The 16740-nt window shown below is 52.5% G+C and overlaps 2 protein-coding genes and 2 non-coding genes across 6 annotated transcripts; 3 read left to right on the forward strand and 1 right to left on the reverse strand.

The window, feature by feature from the left end:
* Nucleotides 1–2841: 2841 nt before the first annotated feature.
* Nucleotides 2842–8096, forward strand: RPS3 (ribosomal protein S3). Its single transcript, XM_038137158.1, has 7 exons — nt 2842–2935; nt 3728–3858; nt 3966–4059; nt 5200–5294; nt 5839–6026; nt 7169–7365; nt 8025–8096. The coding sequence occupies exons 1-6, from the start codon at nt 2906–2908 to the stop codon at nt 7360–7362; spliced, it is 732 nt and encodes a 243-aa protein (XP_037993086.1). The 5' UTR covers nt 2842–2905; the 3' UTR covers nt 7363–7365; nt 8025–8096.
* Nucleotides 5584–5730, forward strand: LOC119710752. Its single transcript, XR_005259627.1, has one exon. It is a non-coding gene; the product is annotated as a small nucleolar RNA SNORD15 (small nucleolar RNA).
* LOC119710746 lies at nt 6703–6850 on the forward strand. Its single transcript, XR_005259626.1, has one exon. It is a non-coding gene; the product is annotated as a small nucleolar RNA SNORD15 (small nucleolar RNA).
* A 2186-nt stretch (nt 8097–10282) lies between the features above and the next one.
* Nucleotides 10283–16655, reverse strand: SERPINH1 (serpin family H member 1). Of its 3 annotated transcripts, none has more exons than XM_038137130.1 (5): nt 15038–15252; nt 13375–13988; nt 13045–13143; nt 12457–12689; nt 10283–12275 (listed from the first exon to the last, which is right to left on the reverse strand). In XM_038137130.1, the coding sequence occupies exons 1-5, from the start codon at nt 15112–15114 to the stop codon at nt 11973–11975; spliced, it is 1326 nt and encodes a 441-aa protein (XP_037993058.1). In that variant the 5' UTR covers nt 15115–15252; the 3' UTR covers nt 10283–11972. The 3 variants fall into 3 exon arrangements, with proteins under 3 accessions (XP_037993058.1, XP_037993064.1, XP_037993074.1); XM_038137136.1 differs by lacking the exon at nt 15038–15252 and adding an exon at nt 16510–16655 and having other exon boundaries at nt 10284–12275; XM_038137146.1 differs by lacking the exon at nt 15038–15252 and adding an exon at nt 16510–16644 and having other exon boundaries at nt 10284–12275; nt 13375–13991.
* Nucleotides 16656–16740: the final 85 nt, after the last annotated feature.

The raw sequence follows: 16740 nt of genomic DNA on the forward strand, positions 1-16740 counted from the left end.
AATACAGGGATGTAGATTGGGGTCCAGCTGTCCAAATCCCCCTGGAGCACCAGGAAATCATAAGGAACAGGAAGGGAGATTCCTGAAATCCTCGGGCATATCCAGAGAGGTGATGGGCTCTGGCATGAGCAGAACCCAGCATGTCACCCCAAATCCTGCAGGTGTCTGAGCTGGAGAGACCACAGCAGCAATGACCTGTGCTTCTGCCTGCACCAGTTTGTATTTTTGATGACCCCAAGGCTGTTCCCTGTCCTCCTGCAGAGCCGGCACAGTCCCTGACAGGCTCTGCCTTATTTTGGGAGCAGCAGTGTCAGTCGGGGACTTTCCCAGGCAGGACACTCTCTCCCAATGCCACCTTTTGTCACTGCCCACAGAAAGCAGGGGTATCCCAAAACCCAGCATGCTATCAAGCTGGGAAAGCTGTCCTGGCCCTTTCCCTGCCAGGGCTGCCAGCCCCTCGTGCCTGCCCTGAGCAGGAGCCAGCTTCCCGGGGAGCAGACGCTGGGATGCTGCATTCATTGAGCCGTGCCATGGCCCTCAGCTGCCATAAACCATGGTGCTGTCTGGGCACTGAATGGAGCTGGGGGGAGGCAGGACAGCTCCTCAGTCCCAAACCTGCTCCAAGCCACGTCCCCCACAGTGAGGAAAGCTGGCACCACCTCCCAGCACCTGCCAGCCCTCCCCACGGGCACGGTGGGCTGCCAGGTACCACATCTGGGGTGACATCCGTCCCGTGCAGCCCTGATTCTGCTCCTGCGGAGTGCAAGAGGAGATCTGAGTGCTGCTGCCAGAGCAGGGGCTGCAGCCCAGGGATGTGCCCAGAGCCAGGGAGGGTCATGGCTGGAGCAACCCCAAAGTTTTTTCCATCCCCTGCACGTCCTTTGGGGACAAAAGGGGCTCCTGTGCCAGTGGCAAGGCTCCACAAAGAAGTGGGGAATAGGGAACAGCAGGGGTGGGGGACCCAGAAACCTGAGTGTCCATCACTCACCATGGAATTTATGGATAATCCCAGGCCTGCTGCAGATCCAAGCCACTGCTGGGCCTGGGAAGGCATTGGGACCTGCTGGACCACACCTGAGCTTTCTGTGGAGAGGGGTGCAGGCGTGTCACAGCTTTTTTGGGATGTTGCCAGCCTCCATTTCAGCAGGGATCAATTCACAGAATCAGGGAGTGGCTCAGGTTGGAAGGGACCTTTAAAGGTCAGCTAATCCAACCCTCCTGCACTGAGCGGGGACATCTCCAGCTAGCCCAGAATCCATTCCCAGCACCTGGGAGCTGGCTCAGGCTGCAGGGAGGAATCCCACCCTGCTGTTCAGGGAAGGCACTGAAATATTCCCTAGCTGTGAAGGCCACACTTGGAGCCCCCAGGCCACATCTGGGGAAACAGGGGACATTCCCTTGGTGCCAAACACCAGCCAGGCCCTGCTTTGTGCCCAGCTCCAGCCCTGGGTGCTGACTCTGCAATGCTGACAGGACACAGAGTTTGTCCTTCCTAGGCCATGGAAAAGGGGACACGGGTCAAGGTCAGGCTTTTAGCTCGTGTTCTGCCTTTTGCTTTTGTGATGCAGAAATATATTGGGTGATCCCCTCCTGGGTAAACTCAGCCTAAAAAATAGATGATCTTGGGCAGATATTTTCTGCTCTGAAAGTATGGTGAAAAACAGCAGAGTGGGGTTTGTGCAGCTTGGGAGGGTCATGCCTGAAAAATTACTTGAGATCCCCGTTCACAGGGCTCAAATCCCTGCACAGAGATGTCCCCAGCTGCTGGACGCTTCTCCAGAGGCTGATGTTGTGTGGGACAGAGACTCTTGGGAGAGCAGGGGGAGCTGGCTCAGGGAAGGGCAGGATGGTTGGGCGAACCAGAAGGGAGACAAAGGTGTCTGGTGACAGAGGGGACACAATTCCTTGCCGCCACTGCCACCTGCCTTTGACAAGTGCACCGCGGGATGCTCCGCCATCCCTCCAGTTCTGGATACACCAATCCCTGGGGATTCATTTATTCATTATTATTCATTGGAGAGGCTTTTCCCAGCCTGGAAACCATCTGCACTGACATCTAGTGGTAATCCAGGCTTTTCCCTGGCCGAGAGCAGAGCGGGATCCTCTGCTTTACTGCTCCTGCTCGTGTTCCTGCTGCGGGCATTTTCACAGCACCACTTAGGCTGCAAAAGGCCCTAAGATCATCAGGTCCATCTGCAAACCATTACAACATCCATGGTAAAATGCAGTTTAAATCTCCGCTTCCTAGATGCTGTGCCTCATCTCTGCCCATTATTGTTGTTATTTTTGTAATCCCCTACAATCACTAAACCATTAAAAAACAATGTGTTGCGGCAGGACACTGGGAATGGCTTCCGACTGCCAGAGGGCAGGGACAGATGAGATGCTGGGAAGGAATTGGGAGGGTGGGCAGGCCCTGGCACAGGGTGCTCAGAGAAGCTGTGGCTGTCCCTGGATCCCTGGCAGTGTCCAAGGCCAGGCTGGACAGCTCTTGGAGCAATGGAAAGTGTCCCTGCCCATGGCAGGGTGTGGAATGGAATGAACTTTAAGGTCTCTTCCCAACCAAGCCATGTTGTGATTCCTGGATAAGAGCAGAGCACCCTCTGACAGCAACGCCTGGGCAGAGCAGGTATAAGCCCGGTGTGAATTATCGTTTATCTGTTTTATTTCATGCACTGCTGACTCTCGTGTCCGTTTCCACGAGATTTAGAGCCCGTTTAACGCGGCTCTGGCGCGCACACACGGCTCGGCCCTCGCCAACATGGCGGCGTGGCAAAGACTGCATCTCCCATCGTGCCCCGCTCGCCACGCGCCGTGCCAGCGGCAGCCAATGGGGCGCGGCGGAAGGCGGATATAGCGCCGCCCGCGGGGCCCGCTCCCTCCTTTCCGCCGGGCCCGGCTCATCATGGCGGTGCAGATCTCCAAGAAGCGCAAGGTGAGCGCGGCCGCACGGCTCCCCCGCGGCCGCGGGGCGCTGCCGCACCGCCCGCGGCGGCCCCGGCAGCCGGCGGGGCGGGGGCACGGCGGGCGGCGGCGGCGGACGGGGGAGGATGGCGGCGGATGCGGCGCGGGGCCCGGCGGGGAACATGGCGGCGGGATGGAGCGGGCTCTTCCCCGCGGCCGCGCGCGGAGGTGCGGAGCGGCGCTGGGAGCCGGGAATTGCAGGGTTTCCCTTTGCTTTCCAGGGGGAAGGGTTTGCGGGTAGTGGCTGCCCCGGGAGGGCAGCGGGCGCTGCCTGTCCTGCGGAGCGAGAGAGGTTTGGGCTGTCAGGAGTCCCGGCAGCAGCTTCCCGTGGAGCTGGGAAAGGGATGGGGCCCCGCTAATTATTTCCCTTGAATTGCTCCCGAATTCCAGCAGAGAGCTGTGATTCCAGCGTGAGCAGTGGCTGTGGATCAGGCAGTGCTTGGTGTAGGCTCCTGCCAGGAGTGAATTAATGCTGAGAAATTTAGGGAAGGGGGTTCCATTTTTCCCCACTGCTGCACCCTGAGTTGGGCAGAGCATGGTGCTGGCAAAGTCAAGGTTGTGGGTTCAGTTCCTGGGCTGTTCATGTAAAAGTTGGACTTGGTGTTCCTTGTGGGTCCGTTCCAACTCAGAGTGTTCTGTGAGGTTTCTCTCAGAGGAAAGGAACATTGTCAGGAGAGACTGTCAGGCTGCAGGAGGAATTTGGGTAAATTGCACTCTGGTTCAGAGTGTGACAAGACCTTGACTTTGTCCGTTTGTGTTTTAGTTTGTCGCTGATGGCATCTTCAAAGCGGAGCTGAACGAGTTCCTGACTCGGGAGCTTGCTGAGGATGGATACTCCGGAGTGGAAGTCCGGGTCACTCCCACCAGGACTGAGATTATCATCCTTGCCACCAGGTAACTCAGCCTTCCTGAGCTGGGATGCTCTGAAATCTCTCTGGGATGGCTCCAGTCTCACTCCTGGGGACACTTTTCCCATTTGTCCTGTGCTTATTTTTCCACAGAACTCAGAATGTTCTGGGAGAGAAGGGACGCCGGATCCGGGAGCTGACGGCTGTGGTGCAGAAGAGGTTTGGATTCCCCGAGGGAAGCGTGGAGGTAAAACTGCCTCAGGATCTGGGTGGTGCAGATGGATTTGTGGTGGCTGCATGGTGTCAGCTGAAAGGTGGTTTCAGGATGACTTGAGCCTTCTGTTACTTGGCCTCAAGAATGCTCCTGCATCGAAATACAAAATAAATTACAAAGAAACTGTTCTGCTACAGAAGAATCTTTAAAAAATAGAAGGTAAAGTGATAACACCAGTTATTTTTGATCCTTAAAGTTAGGGGTGTTTTCCCAGGGGAAGGTTGGACTAGGGTCCTTTAAAGAGTATGCAACCCAAAGGATTCTGTAGTTCTATTCCATGAAATCTTGCTCTGAAACAAATCAATGAAGGAGGGGAATGTGTGTGCTGGGGTGGTGCTCATTTATTCCAGCTTGGCCAATGCTGCTGGATCACGTTAGACAAGGAAGGGAGTGCAGGATTATGGTGGTGTTCACAGGGGTCTCAGGATGAGGGAAGAGATGAGAATGTTGACTCTATGTTTCAGAAGGTTTGATTTATTATTTTATGATATATATTATATTAAACTGTACCAAAAGACTAGAAGAAAGGATTTCATTAGAAGGTTTGCAAGTAAAGGAGAAAGAATGGAATGATAATAAAAATTTGTGTCTGACCAAGAGAGTCCGGACAGCTAGACTGTGATTGGCCATTAATTAGAAACAACTACATGAGACCAATCACAGATTTACCTGTTGCATTCCACAACAGCAGATAGTTTTTGTTTGCATTTTGTTTTTGAGGCCTCTCAGCTTCTCAAGGGGAAAAATCCTAAGGAAAGGATTTTTCATAAAACATGTCTGTAACACAGGATAAAGCTGCTGCCTGTTAATGTGGAAGGATTAACTGGACTGAATGTAGGGAGTAGAGTAAAATAAAACTCCTGTGTTCTGCTAAAGCAAAAGTTAAATTTACTGTGAGGGTGGTGAGGAACTGCCACAGGGTGCCCAGAGAAGCTGTGGCTGCCCTTGGATCCATGGAATTGTTCAAAGCCAGGTTGGAGCAGCCTGGTCTAGTGGAAAGATCCCTGCCCATGGCAGGGGTGGAAGTGGATGAACCTTCCAAGCTCCAGCATGCTGTGGTTCTGGGACTGACTTGGAAAAGAGCCCTGTTGTGAGCGTGCCTCTCCCCTGCAGCTCTACGCCGAGAAGGTGGCCACAAGGGGTCTGTGTGCCATCGCCCAGGCCGAGTCCCTGCGCTACAAGCTCTTGGGAGGGCTGGCTGTGCGCAGGTGAGTACAGCAGCCTGCCCATGGGGGAGGTGTGGGACTCCAGTACTATTCCCAAAAAACAGCTCCTCTGCAGTTTGAGTATTTAACCTGGTAATGCTGCACTGAAACTACTGTTCAGTTGAGAGTTACTTCTGGAGCGTTAAGAGTCTGTCTGGTTGCAGGTTGTCCATGTGGCATAAAGCTGATTGTGTTCCTTAGAGAATAAATGGGTGGAGGAGTGAGACAAACAGCATTTCAGGCCTTGTGGCTGTGCTGTGGCTCAGGTGGCAGTGGCCCTGCTCTCTCATCCCCTCGGTGATGAGACGATGACGAGTCAGAAGCAGGTGGCTCTGGTGGCGGTGCCTCTGCGGTGGCACGTTCTGTGGCGCTGCATGAGGTCCTCCAGCAGCAGCCTCCTGTCACCAGTGAATGATCTAGAGGCATTTGTCTGAGAAGGGATGGGAGCTGCACTGCTGACACATCAAACTGAGCTTGGAATTGTGGTAAAATTCCTCCAGGAAGCCCTGTGGGTCTGGCTCATGGCTTGGCTGTCCTCTCCCTGCAGAGCCTGCTATGGTGTCCTCCGCTTCATCATGGAGAGCGGGGCCAAGGGCTGTGAGGTCGTTGTGTCCGGCAAGCTGCGAGGTCAGAGGGCCAAATCCATGAAGTTTGTGGATGGCTTGATGATCCACAGTGGGGACCCAGTGAATTACTACGTGGACACAGCCGTGCGTCACGTCCTACTCCGGCAGGGTGAGTGCCTGGTGTGCAGGTCCCTCTGCAGCTTTGTCAGGTTCCTTCTCTAGAGCTGCAATGACAAAAAAATCTCAGCTCCTGGCATCTCGTTCCTGCAGGTTGGAGATTTCCCACTGGCAGGAGGTTGAAACTCACGTGGTTTTGATGCACTTCTGGTCTCACAGAGGAGTTCAGTTGTACTGCTCTGGATGGTTCAGACTCTGAAAATCCTGTTTTCTTGGGCTTTTGCAGCTGAGCTCTCACTGTGGAATTTGAACATTACATCTAAAGTAGAAGTCATTCGGGAATGGGAAGCCAAGGGGCCTTCAGCAGCCACTGTGGTCATACCATGTATCCACTTCTCTGCTGATGGGGTTTGAATGTTTCCAGTTAGAAATGTGGCTGTAGATTCTCCAGACACTCTCACTGTATCCTGGGGCTTCTGAGGCTGGTGATAACTGGCTTTAAGAACCCTTGGCATTTGGGATTCTGGTTTTCCTGGCTCCTCAGGATGGGCTGAGAGAACAGGGGTGCTGCAGGCATCTGACAGTCTTCCCAGCTAAACCTGCTTCCACTTGTTCTCCCTCCTGGTAAAACACAAATGATTTGTGTGTCTTAACTGGTTTGGGGTTAATCAGTTGCAGAGCTCCTGGTGCAGGGATACCAAGCTAGCCAGAGCTGTTCTCCACCTTCCCTTCAGTGATGATACGATGACGAGTCAGAAGGGACATCCTTGTGTTATTGCAGCCTGCTCTGTGCCACGTTCTGTGGTGCTGTGCTGTGGCTGCCTTGGCCAGGGTGTCCTGCTCATTGGATGATTTAGAGGCATTTGTCTGAGAAGGGATGTGAAGAAAAAAAAGTGGGATTTCCTAGAAAAATTAGCTGAGGAAGGGGACAGGGCTTAAAACCAGGCTTAGAATGAGTTGAAGGTAGAACTGCAGTCAACCAAAGCAGTGAGTTGAATAACTTTGGGTGTCCAACTTTTAAGTTGTGTGAATTTACAACACTGATAAAAAGTCACAGTAAATAGCTTTTAAGCCGTAGCATGTGTGTGTTACAGTGTTGTCAGTAGGTCTTCAATGTGCAGAGAGATATTTTGTAACCTTAGTGCTCATCTCTTGATCTATTTTGTTTCTCCCTTGTCCTGTCACTCTCTGCAGGAGTACTGGGAATCAAAGTAAAGATTATGTTGCCTTGGGACCCCAGTGGAAAGATTGGCCCCAAAAAGCCTCTGCCAGACCACGTCAGCATCGTGGAACCCAAAGAAGAGATTCTGCCCACCACCCCCATTTCAGAGCAGAAAGGTGGCAAACCAGAACAGCCAGCCATGCCTCAGCCAGTGCCCACTGCCTGAGGGGTAAGTGCCTGGGAGCAGTGGGAGGGAGGTGTGCTGAGGATCCATGTGGGAAAGGTTTCAGGCCACCAAAAACACAAAGCTGGGATTTTGGGAAGACAAGCTGCTGTGTTGTGGACCAGGGTTGGGGTTGAGCATTGCACTGAGTGAAGAGGACAGGGTTCAAGGCATGTGGCAAAGCAGCTGAGAACACTCCTCTGGAGATGAGGTGATGGATCTGTCCACATGCCTTGTTCCATGTTGTGTTTTACAGCATGGATTTGGAGGCCTTGGATTATTACAGTTGGAGAGACTTGGGTTGGGTGCCTTGGATGTGTTGGTATTGTACCAACTGCTACCAGTGTGCTGCTGGCAGCACAGAGAATTTATTCCTCATATAGCCATCCTGTCCTGCCCCAGGATCCAGTTTGGGATAGTCTCAGAAGCCATGTGAGAACAGTTTGTAGGCTGCTTTTCTAAGGAAGTTACCACAGTTTGAAGTGTTACCAAGGAGTCTGGCAAGATCTGCCTCAGTGGGAAAAATGGGGATCATTGTCCAAAAAGCAGGAAATGAGAAATGCAGTTCAATTTGAAAGCTTGGTTTGTTCTTTGTTTGGGATAGGATGATGGTTATGGGAAAGAGTTTGCCCCCAGCTCACTGAATGTTTTGTTTCTCATTGTAGGGTTTGTAACATCTGCAACCAGAAGCTTGTCTGTCCTGAAAACATCTCTTAATAAAATCACAAAAGGCAGTGTTTGTGAAGGTGCTTTTTCTTTTTCTTTTTTTTCTTTATTTTCTCAAGATGTACTCCAGGAAGACCTTGCTCCCACCTTTGGTGTGGAAGGAATTCTGTTGCTGTGTTCCCCTTCTGGAGTGACCTTCACCAGATCCTGATCCAAACAAAGTGGGAATAAAGCACTGATACCTGTGATAGATAGAGCTGGAGCAGCAATCCCGTGTTGAGAGGGTCATGAATAGCACACACTCCATGGAGTACTGGTAGCTGTTCCCTACATCCCAGTCCCTTATCCAGTGCTTCCAGAAGGGGGAGCTTTTTTGGCAGCATCCAGACCAGTGCAGCTCCTGTTAGGGTTACGTACCTTTGGGTGTGGATTTGTAGGATGAAAGCAAAAGTAACACTCAGAATTTCAAACCTCCTGTCCTAACCTGCAAGGTGGGAGTATCTGCTGGAAGTTTGGTGCAGGAATGGGAAGAGAGGCACCTCACAGGAGATAATGTATGTGCAGGATCAAGGAGTTTAGACTTTCAGGAGTTCAAAGCTTGTTTGTTTAGGACTAGCTTTCACATCCACATTTCTGTTTTTAGGAGGTTGCTGTGCAGGAATTAGGCTGGCAACTTAGGAACTGGAGTTTTGAACTGGTCTGTCTAGGGAGCCTTGGCTTTGCTGTTCCCAGCTTCTCTGGCACACCTGGGAGTCTGCTTGAGTTTCAGAAACAAGATGTGCCTTCTTGGAGTGTCAGTGATTTCAGGTTTCTGTGTTCACCATTCAGTGCAGAGATTTAAATAGTTAATATAAATATTAGACTAATGCCAACATTTATTATTTATACAAATTGGAATGTGGAAATAATCTGAAAATGCGACAATGCAGCTCTGTCAGATCATAGGAGCAGGAAATGTGTGAAAGTGGGGAGATCTGAAGCAATAAAAGTCACACCTGGTTTTGTATGTTGTCTCTAAATTCTTAAACACACTATGTGGTAGATGATGATCTCTCATCATCTCAGAAATCTCTCCTACTGCCTGCCAGGCAGGGCTAGATTTCTGGGGGATTGTTCCACTTCTTCCTGATTAAGAGCTCTCCTACCTTGTCCATTACCCTGTTAATTTCACAGTGCTGATCACTGCTAGAGTCAAGAGCTGTGCAAGTAATGGGGAAGAGAAGGCTCCAGGGAGAGCTCATAGACCTTGCAGGGCCTAAAGGGGCTCCAGGAGACCTGGAGAGGGACTGGGGACAAGGCATGGAGGGACAGGACACAGGGAATGGCTCCCACTACCAGAGGGCAGGGATGGATGGGATATTGGGAAGGAATTGTTCCCTGTGAGGGTGGGGAGGCTGTGGCTGCAAGTGTGAGCTGAGCACCTTTTCTACATGTATTGGCTGGAGTTATCACCACCCTGAGCTGTTAAAAGAAGCTCCAAAAGAGGAGGGAGCTCATTCAGTTCCCAATGTCTTTTGGGTGCGTTCCTTGGACAAAAGCCCTGGAAGATGAGCTGGAGGTGGGATGAGCTCAGGAGCTCTGGAAAGCTTTTAACTTAGTTTCAATATTGCTGTTCCGGGGTGATGAGTTCCTGCTGTGGTTGGTGCTGGAGGTGGCTTCAGTAATTCCAATTTAGTGAAAACTAGGAAGCACGTGGTGCTATTCCAGCGTGGGAGGAGTTCCACAGGGATGCGTGTGCTTGCCTAGGCCCAGGGAAAAAGGGACATGTCTGTGCCTTTAGTTTTGCTTATGAGTGAGTGGCAGAAGGTTCATCCCTTGCCAGCAGTGGGACCACACAGATTAGCAGGGTCTGCCAGTGCTGGATTTTTCACCTGGAAAAGGTATCTTTAGCTCGCAGTTTTTTCCTGTTTCCCCAGAGTGGATCCCTGCTGGAAGAGCTTTGGGAGTCAGGAAGGCTAGTCCCTGTGGCTGACAGCTCAGTTTTGATTCTGCTAAATGGCCCAGCAGGACAGGGCAGTTGGTCCTTTACCTGTGGAGCTCTTAAGGTGTTGGATATTTGCAGCTTCAGGAGAAAACAGTGATGGGAAAAGCTGTTAAGTGTTCCTTTGTCATGACCGATGCGCTATAGGAATTCATCTTGTGCATTGAGTAATTTTTGTCCATAGTTGCTACTTTTGGGTGTTTTTGATTTAATGATTGCAAGGAACCTCCCTAAGTTTATTTTGCTCTACAAGGGATTGGATTCCAGTTACCAGGGATTCATTGAAAAAGTTTTATTGCAAAATTACACAACTGTCACTGTGTGGTAAAAGAACAGACAATAAAAGCCATCAGACACCTGCATCCACATGATGCAAATTATTCACAATATCCCACAGTGTGTTCTTGCCTTGCCCACCCCTTCCACCCCCCAGCCCAGCCTCCAGAACGTTCTGTGTGTGGGTTCAGTGCACTGCATCACCTGGAAGTGTCCCACATTTGGGGACACACCTGGCATTGCCTCCTGCCTCCCAGCACCTGGGAATATGCAGTATAGGGCTTCTATGGCAGCAGGGAAAATTGGCAGGGACATAAAGCAAAGCTATGTAGGTGCTCCATGCTGGTTTCAGGGAACTGGCAATTCCATCGGGATGCATGGATTTCTCTCATTCCATAATCTCAGTGTTTGCCTTGTGGTGTCTCTCAGTGCGTGGCAAGTGCTGCAATGCTCCTGGGATAACATCAGCTCCTTTAAATAGTACTGACCTGATGATGTCCCTTGAAGAGAAGTTAGGAATAGCCTGGATCAGGCTGTGAAACCTGCTGATTATCAGACATAAATATAACTATAAATACCTTTGTTTTTCAGGGTCCCCTTATCCAGGTCAGCAGACAGGGAGCTAAAGTACCATGGAGCTTCAGCAGAGCATAATTAGGAAGTCAGGTAATGGCAGCTTTCAAGCTTTGTGTTTAATTAAGCGAGAAAGTGGAGGTGAACCTGATCCCATCTCCCTGTAAGGAGCCAGCCAGGAGTGCCTTGGGTCAGCTCCACAGGGAGCTGATTGCAACCAGCTCTGGGAGAGCCCTGGCAGTGGGAATGGAGTCTTTGCCAGCCCTACAGGCTGATGCAGAGCACTTCGAAGAGAAGTGAGTTCTCTGCCTGGTACAACTGCCTGTTTAATTACAGCTGTTGGTCCCTCAGTGATCTCAAGGGGTGGAGTGTTAAGGAACCTCATGTTACTCTTTCTAGAAACCCAAGCTGTGCTTTGGGCTCTCCCTGACATCCCAAAGCCCCTTAGTTCTCCATGAATTGTTGATCTAAGCTGCTCTTGCCTTTGATGCTCTCCCTTAGGAGCTCTTGTGGTTGAAGCATTGAGCGCAGAGCACAGGCTTAGGCAGGATAGAAGGACACAACTCCATCAAATCTCCATTCTCCTAGGCTGCCTCTTGCTCTGCTCCAGGGCCCTGCAGGGGCTGGACTGCACAGCTGGCCCTTGGAGCTCTGTTACACACCCCTGGAGAGAGAAGAGAGAAGCAGGAGCAGCTCTGGAGTGGTGCCACAGAGCACTCAAGCAGAGAAAAGCGGCAGCGCTAAGCGTGCGGTGGGATGGAAGCGTTTGGGATGGGAGGGTGGTGCCTTGGCAGGGCTGGTGGAGCAGCAAGAACTGAGCAGGAGGCTTAACCAGTGCAGGGAGGAGCTCGGCTTCAACGTGGCCACCTCAGCTGACTCCCGGTGACCCTCTGGTGGCAGGCTCCCCTGCTCCTCTCTGGAGGTGGGTTTGTGCAATCTGGATTTTGGGGTGAGGTAAAGTGTACGCTGGTTTCTCCTCACAATGCACCCTGGTCTGAATAGCACCCATGGTTCGAGAAGGATACAAAATAGTGTTTCCCATTTGTCAAAATGCCCCCCTAAAAACACACACAAACCAAAGCTCTGGGAAAAAGAAACCCAACCAAAACAAACCCAACTACAACTCGTCGCGCATCTTGTCGCCTTTGGGCCTCACGAGCCTGCCGATGAAGAGGATGGAGTTGGTTTTAGTGTCCTTGATCATGAAGATGAAGGGGTGGTCAGCGTAGAAGAGTTTGGGGTTCCTCATCTCCTCTCGGCCATAGATGTCAGCGTCGTAGGGGTTCCCTTCCGTGTCCCACTCCAGAGCCGCGGCATGGAATACGTTGGACAGGTAAAGGTCTTTCTTGCCGGAGATCTTGGACAAGTCAGCCTTGGTTTTGTCAATGGCTTCTGTCAGGCCCAGACCACCCAAGTGTTTCTAGGAGGAGACAAGAGGTCAGCAACCCTCCCAGAGATGACACAGTGCAAGAGGGAAGAGGGGCAGCAGGCATGGATAACCCATCATCCCACTGTATTTCCTCCCATCCCAAAGAATTATAAGGCCCAGCTTAAGGGGGACCAGATTAATTGTAGGGCCCAGCTTTAAGGACCTCCTTTACCTGAAGGTCATGGCTGACTTCCAGGACGACTTTTGGCAGTGAGATGGCCACTGATCTCTTCTTCATCTTGCTAGTCCATGTCTTGAGCTGCTCCTTGTTCAGCAGTTTCTCCACTCTCTCCAGAGGCTCCACGTGGTTTGGCATGATGAAGATCATGCTGGAGAGCTTGTGAGCCAGTGGCATCTCTACCACCTGGAGCTTCTCTGCCTCGTCATCGTAGTAATTGTAGAGACCTTGAAACCAGAAGCAGGGAACAGTGAGGTGTGGAGCAGAGGCAAAGTGAATTCAGCCTGGACTTTCCCTGACCAGGTAGGGAAGAGACACCCTTTGGGAAGTGGCCCAGCATTATTGGAGTTGGCTGTGGCTCTCATTTGTGCAGTGAGCCAGGATTTGTTCCCAACAGCCAAGCAGCTCATAGTAAACATGGATTCTCTCTTCACAGGGAGACTGAATCAGTAGAACTGTGCTTTGCCCCCGCTTTGTTCTCTATCATGAGGCAAAACAATCTTTGAAGCAGCTGGTGGATGATGGTCCTAATGATCCTAACTCCAGCTGATCTTGGAGTGGGGCAGGGGCTTTCCCACTCACCTGTGCGGTGCATCATGGGCACGCCCACGGTATAGGAACGGGTCACCATGAAGCCACGGTTGTCCACCATCTTATGATGGAACTTCTCATCCCAGTGAGCTACAGGAGAGAGAGAAACACAGCATGTAAGAAAAAGGAATGGGCGGTGATTCCATGCACAGTTCCCAACCACTGACAAAAGAGCTGCCTCCAGTGGACCTGGGATTTGTCCACCTTTGGGGCTGGTGGATGATCTTTAAGGCCCCTCCCGACCCAAACCATTCCATGATTCTGTGTTGGCTCAGGGCAGGTTTTGGGTCACTTGTACCAAGAACTGAATGTAGAACTTACGCTTGAAGAACATGGCGTTGACAATGAGGGCCCCATCGGTTTTCTCCACATCTTTGGTGACCTCTGGGAGTTTCCCATCCGTGGTCTGGGCTGCCCACTCGTTGATGGACTTGAGGGCGCTCCTCTTGTCTCGGAAGTTGATCTTGGAGTGCTCATAGTTGTAGTGCTTCTTGCTGTTCTTGACGAAGTCCTCCGTGAAGGTGATGGAGGCGGGGCCATAGAGGCGGTTGCCGATCTTCCAGGTGACGTTGCGGGCGGTGCTGTTGCTGACCTCGCTGAGGAGCTCGGCCAGCCCGCTGTGCATGTAGTCATCGTTCAGCTTGTCCGCGCTCAGCACTGCCTTGGCCTGCGAGGCCGTCGTGGCCTTGCCCCCCAGCGACACAAGCCCCAGGGACGAGGCCACCACCACGGGGGACAGCAGGATGTTCTCCATGTCCTTGTCTTTAGCCATGGCGTGGTAGAGGTTGAAGGCCAGCGTGGTGCTGCGTTCGGCCAGCGTGGTGGCCTTGTCGCTCAGCTTCCTGTCCTCCGAGGGCACGGCTGCAGCGAGGCCCAGGAGGGCCAGCCCCACGGTAATCCACATGGCTTCAGTAGCACCCAGCACTTCCCAGGACCTGCTGGGCAAGAAAATTCACCATCAGCATGAGCCAAAGCCTTCCTGGAGCATCCAGAGGTCCCAGGGGCTCTTCCAGAGAAACCCACTCCTTGCTCCAGTGACAGTGACATTGCCCCAGCCCTTTATTGGGGTGCAGCCATCCCAAGTCCGCCCTGAGCAACAATTAATCTTCAGGAGTGCAGGTTGCACCCTGGCAGGCAGAGCCTGTGCATTTATTCCAGTGTTAATGTACAGTGAAAGGTTTAAGGAAGGGTCAGGGAATGTAAGCAACAGGTATTTCTCATGTGATCTTGACAGGGAAAGGGGGAATGGCTTTAAAGTGAAAGAAGACAGGTTTAGATTGGACATTAGTAAGAAATTTTTCTCTGTGAGGTTGGTGAGGCCCTGAGAAACTGTGGGTTCCCCTGCATCCCTGAAGTGTCCAAGGCCAGGTTGGATGGGGTTTGGAGCAGCCTGGGATAGGGGAAGGTGTCCCTGCTGCCCATGGCAAGTGGGGAAAAAGGTAGTCCTTAAGGTCCCTCCTGACCCAACCATTCCAAGATTCTGTCCCCAGAGCAGAAGAAACCTCTGCCCTGATCAGGAAAAGCTGAAAAATTTCTGTGCTGCCCCTTGATCCAAGGGCTGTTGCAGGCCCTGCATGCAAGAACCATCCTCTCTGGGGACCCCGGCCTGGGCCCCAAACCCTCCAATTCCTTGGCACTAGATGGAGCACGTGAGCTTCCACCAAGCAAAGCCAGAGGCAGCCCTGGAGAAAATCCTGCACTGTCTGATCAGCTCTGTTCGGCTTTGGTTTGCCTGTCCAGCCCTGCCGGGGAGGTGCTGGGGCAGAGGGAGGTGGGGGAGCTTAATTTTCCCCAGCAGAGCCTTCAGTTCATGCTGAGATGGGTGGATCTCATCCCAGCGCAGGTGAACCCACCCCAGCAAGGGCTCTGAGCCCCCAGCTCTGGTCCATGAGCAGACTGAGCAGTCCCAAGTGCCTGGAAGCCCTTTGGGGCTCATCCCTCCTGGCCCCACACCGCCCCTCCCTCCTGCTTTCACTCAGCAAACCTTCCTGCTGGCAGCTCCTCAGGCCTTAAATTCACCCTCCAGCTTTTGGGGGACTTTGTCCTCCACAGGAACTGCATCACTACACTGCAGTCCTGTTCCTTGGTGGTCCTCTGCTCCCACCGTGCTCCTGGCCAGCCTCAGGGGCTGTCCCTGGCATGAGGAGGCACGGAGAGGCTGCAGCAGGGTTAAAGTGTTCCGAGCAGGAAGCGAAGGGCCCGCTGGGATTACACAGGGAAGGAAACACGCAGCACGTAGCCCCAGGCGAGGAGAGTGCGCAGTTCTACCAGGGACCCTTTGCCACAGTGGGAATTACAACCTAAAATCCTTTATGGGAGCAAGGTTTCTGTTAAAGGGAAGAGCCATCCTGGCTGCCTCAAGAGCAGAGATTTCTGCAACAGGCTCAAAACTGCCTTCAACAATCTATTTTAAAGTGCAGCCAGGGAGACAAACATTGGAAGTGTGAGGAGGCTCCTTCTGGTTTTCTATTTCCCATTTATTTCTAAGGATACCTTGAAACTGTTTCATAGTGAGGTCAACGTTTGCCTTTTTCTTTCTGAAAGAAAACAGATACATGGAGTAGTTCTCTTGTGAGCAGGAGGTGGCCTGCACTGCTTCATCCTCAGCTTAAAAAAAGGTTCATTACTTCTGGGCTGGGTGACAGATTTGGGCTCTGCTGAGTCACACAGCCCGAGATGGAGAAATTTTGCCCATTCTTGGATTACGGCAGCAATTATGGGTGAATTCAAAACCCGTGGTGAAAATGGAGGGAATGTGGGGAATGCACAGCCAGCAACATCCTCTCCTGTGCTCCCACAGCAAGGGGACGCCCAGTGCCAGCGTGGCATTCCTCAGCCTTCCCTGCGGCTGCCGGGACCCTCTTTCCTGGTAGGATGTGATTTCTCCCAGGAGCAGGACAGAGCTGCAGGGCACAGGACCGCAGGCAAAAGGCCATTTCCATGTCCCCTGAGGGATGTGACACTTGGTTAAGGCAGCAGAAACAGGGTCGGGCCGTGCTGTGGCAGGAGGCTGCAGGGAGAGCTCTCATTCCTGTGCTGGGATGGTGCCCAGGGTCCTGCAGGCTCCCAGGCTCAGCCAGAGCGGGGCTGGAGGATTTCACCCACACCAAGCTAAAGCTTCCCTTATCCCCCTTTTCTTTTTCGTCATTCTCTGAAAGCTTTTCCCGCAGCTTCACTGTGACCACCTCTTGCAAACTGGAGGCGATTGGGCGATTTTTTAATGCCTTTCCTCAAAAACCCAGAGTCAGCTCATGGGACAGAGTCTGTACCCCTAATCCCCCACTTCCACCCACTCCACTGCAGCCTACGCCCCTCGCACCCCCTTCTCCCATGCCATAACCCTCCCCCCAATTTTTTTTGCCCAGCCAGGAGGCTGCAGGACCCCAAAATCCCCCCTCACCCTGCTGCAATCTCAGCTCGGTCTCCACCCTGCCAGCCCGGGGTCCCCCCCCTTACCTGCGGGGTCAGGACACGGCTTTGCTCGGCTCCCTGTGCACCTCTCGGTCCTGCGGAGGGGGTATATAAGGGGCCGGGGAGAAACTTCTGGAAACTTGGGAAAACCCTCTCAAAAATGCTTGGGAGGGAGAGGAAGGGGAGGATCCGTCCCGGCTCTCTCCCGGCCCGCCGCCAATGGCAGGGAATGCCGGCCCCGCGCCGCCGAAGGGGGGTCGGGATGGATGGGGGATG

The sequence above is a fragment of the Motacilla alba genome, chromosome 1, assembly GCF_015832195.1.
Source record: "Motacilla alba alba isolate MOTALB_02 chromosome 1, Motacilla_alba_V1.0_pri, whole genome shotgun sequence".
Lineage (NCBI taxonomy): Eukaryota > Metazoa > Chordata > Aves > Passeriformes > Motacillidae > Motacilla > Motacilla alba.

Bases quoted from the DNA above. Each gene is read 5' to 3' on its own strand.
- RPS3 (XM_038137158.1), top strand. From the start codon at position 2,906: ATGGCGGTGCAGATCTCCAAGAAGCGCAAG. The intron at 3,859-3,965 runs GTAACTCAGCCT...ATTTTTCCACAG, and splicing joins ATTATCATCCTTGCCACCAG to AACTCAGAATGTTCTGGGAG. The intron at 4,060-5,199 runs GTAAAACTGCCT...TCTCCCCTGCAG, and splicing joins TCCCCGAGGGAAGCGTGGAG to CTCTACGCCGAGAAGGTGGC.
- SERPINH1 (XM_038137130.1), bottom strand. From the start codon at position 15,114: ATGCAGTTCCTGTGGAGGACAAAGTCCCCCAAAAGCTGGAGGGTGAAT. The intron at 13,144-13,374 runs GTAAGTTCTACA...TCTCTCCTGTAG, and splicing joins CAACGCCATGTTCTTCAAGC to CTCACTGGGATGAGAAGTTC. The intron at 12,690-13,044 runs GTGAGTGGGAAA...TCTGGTTTCAAG, and splicing joins GCCCATGATGCACCGCACAG to GTCTCTACAATTACTACGAT.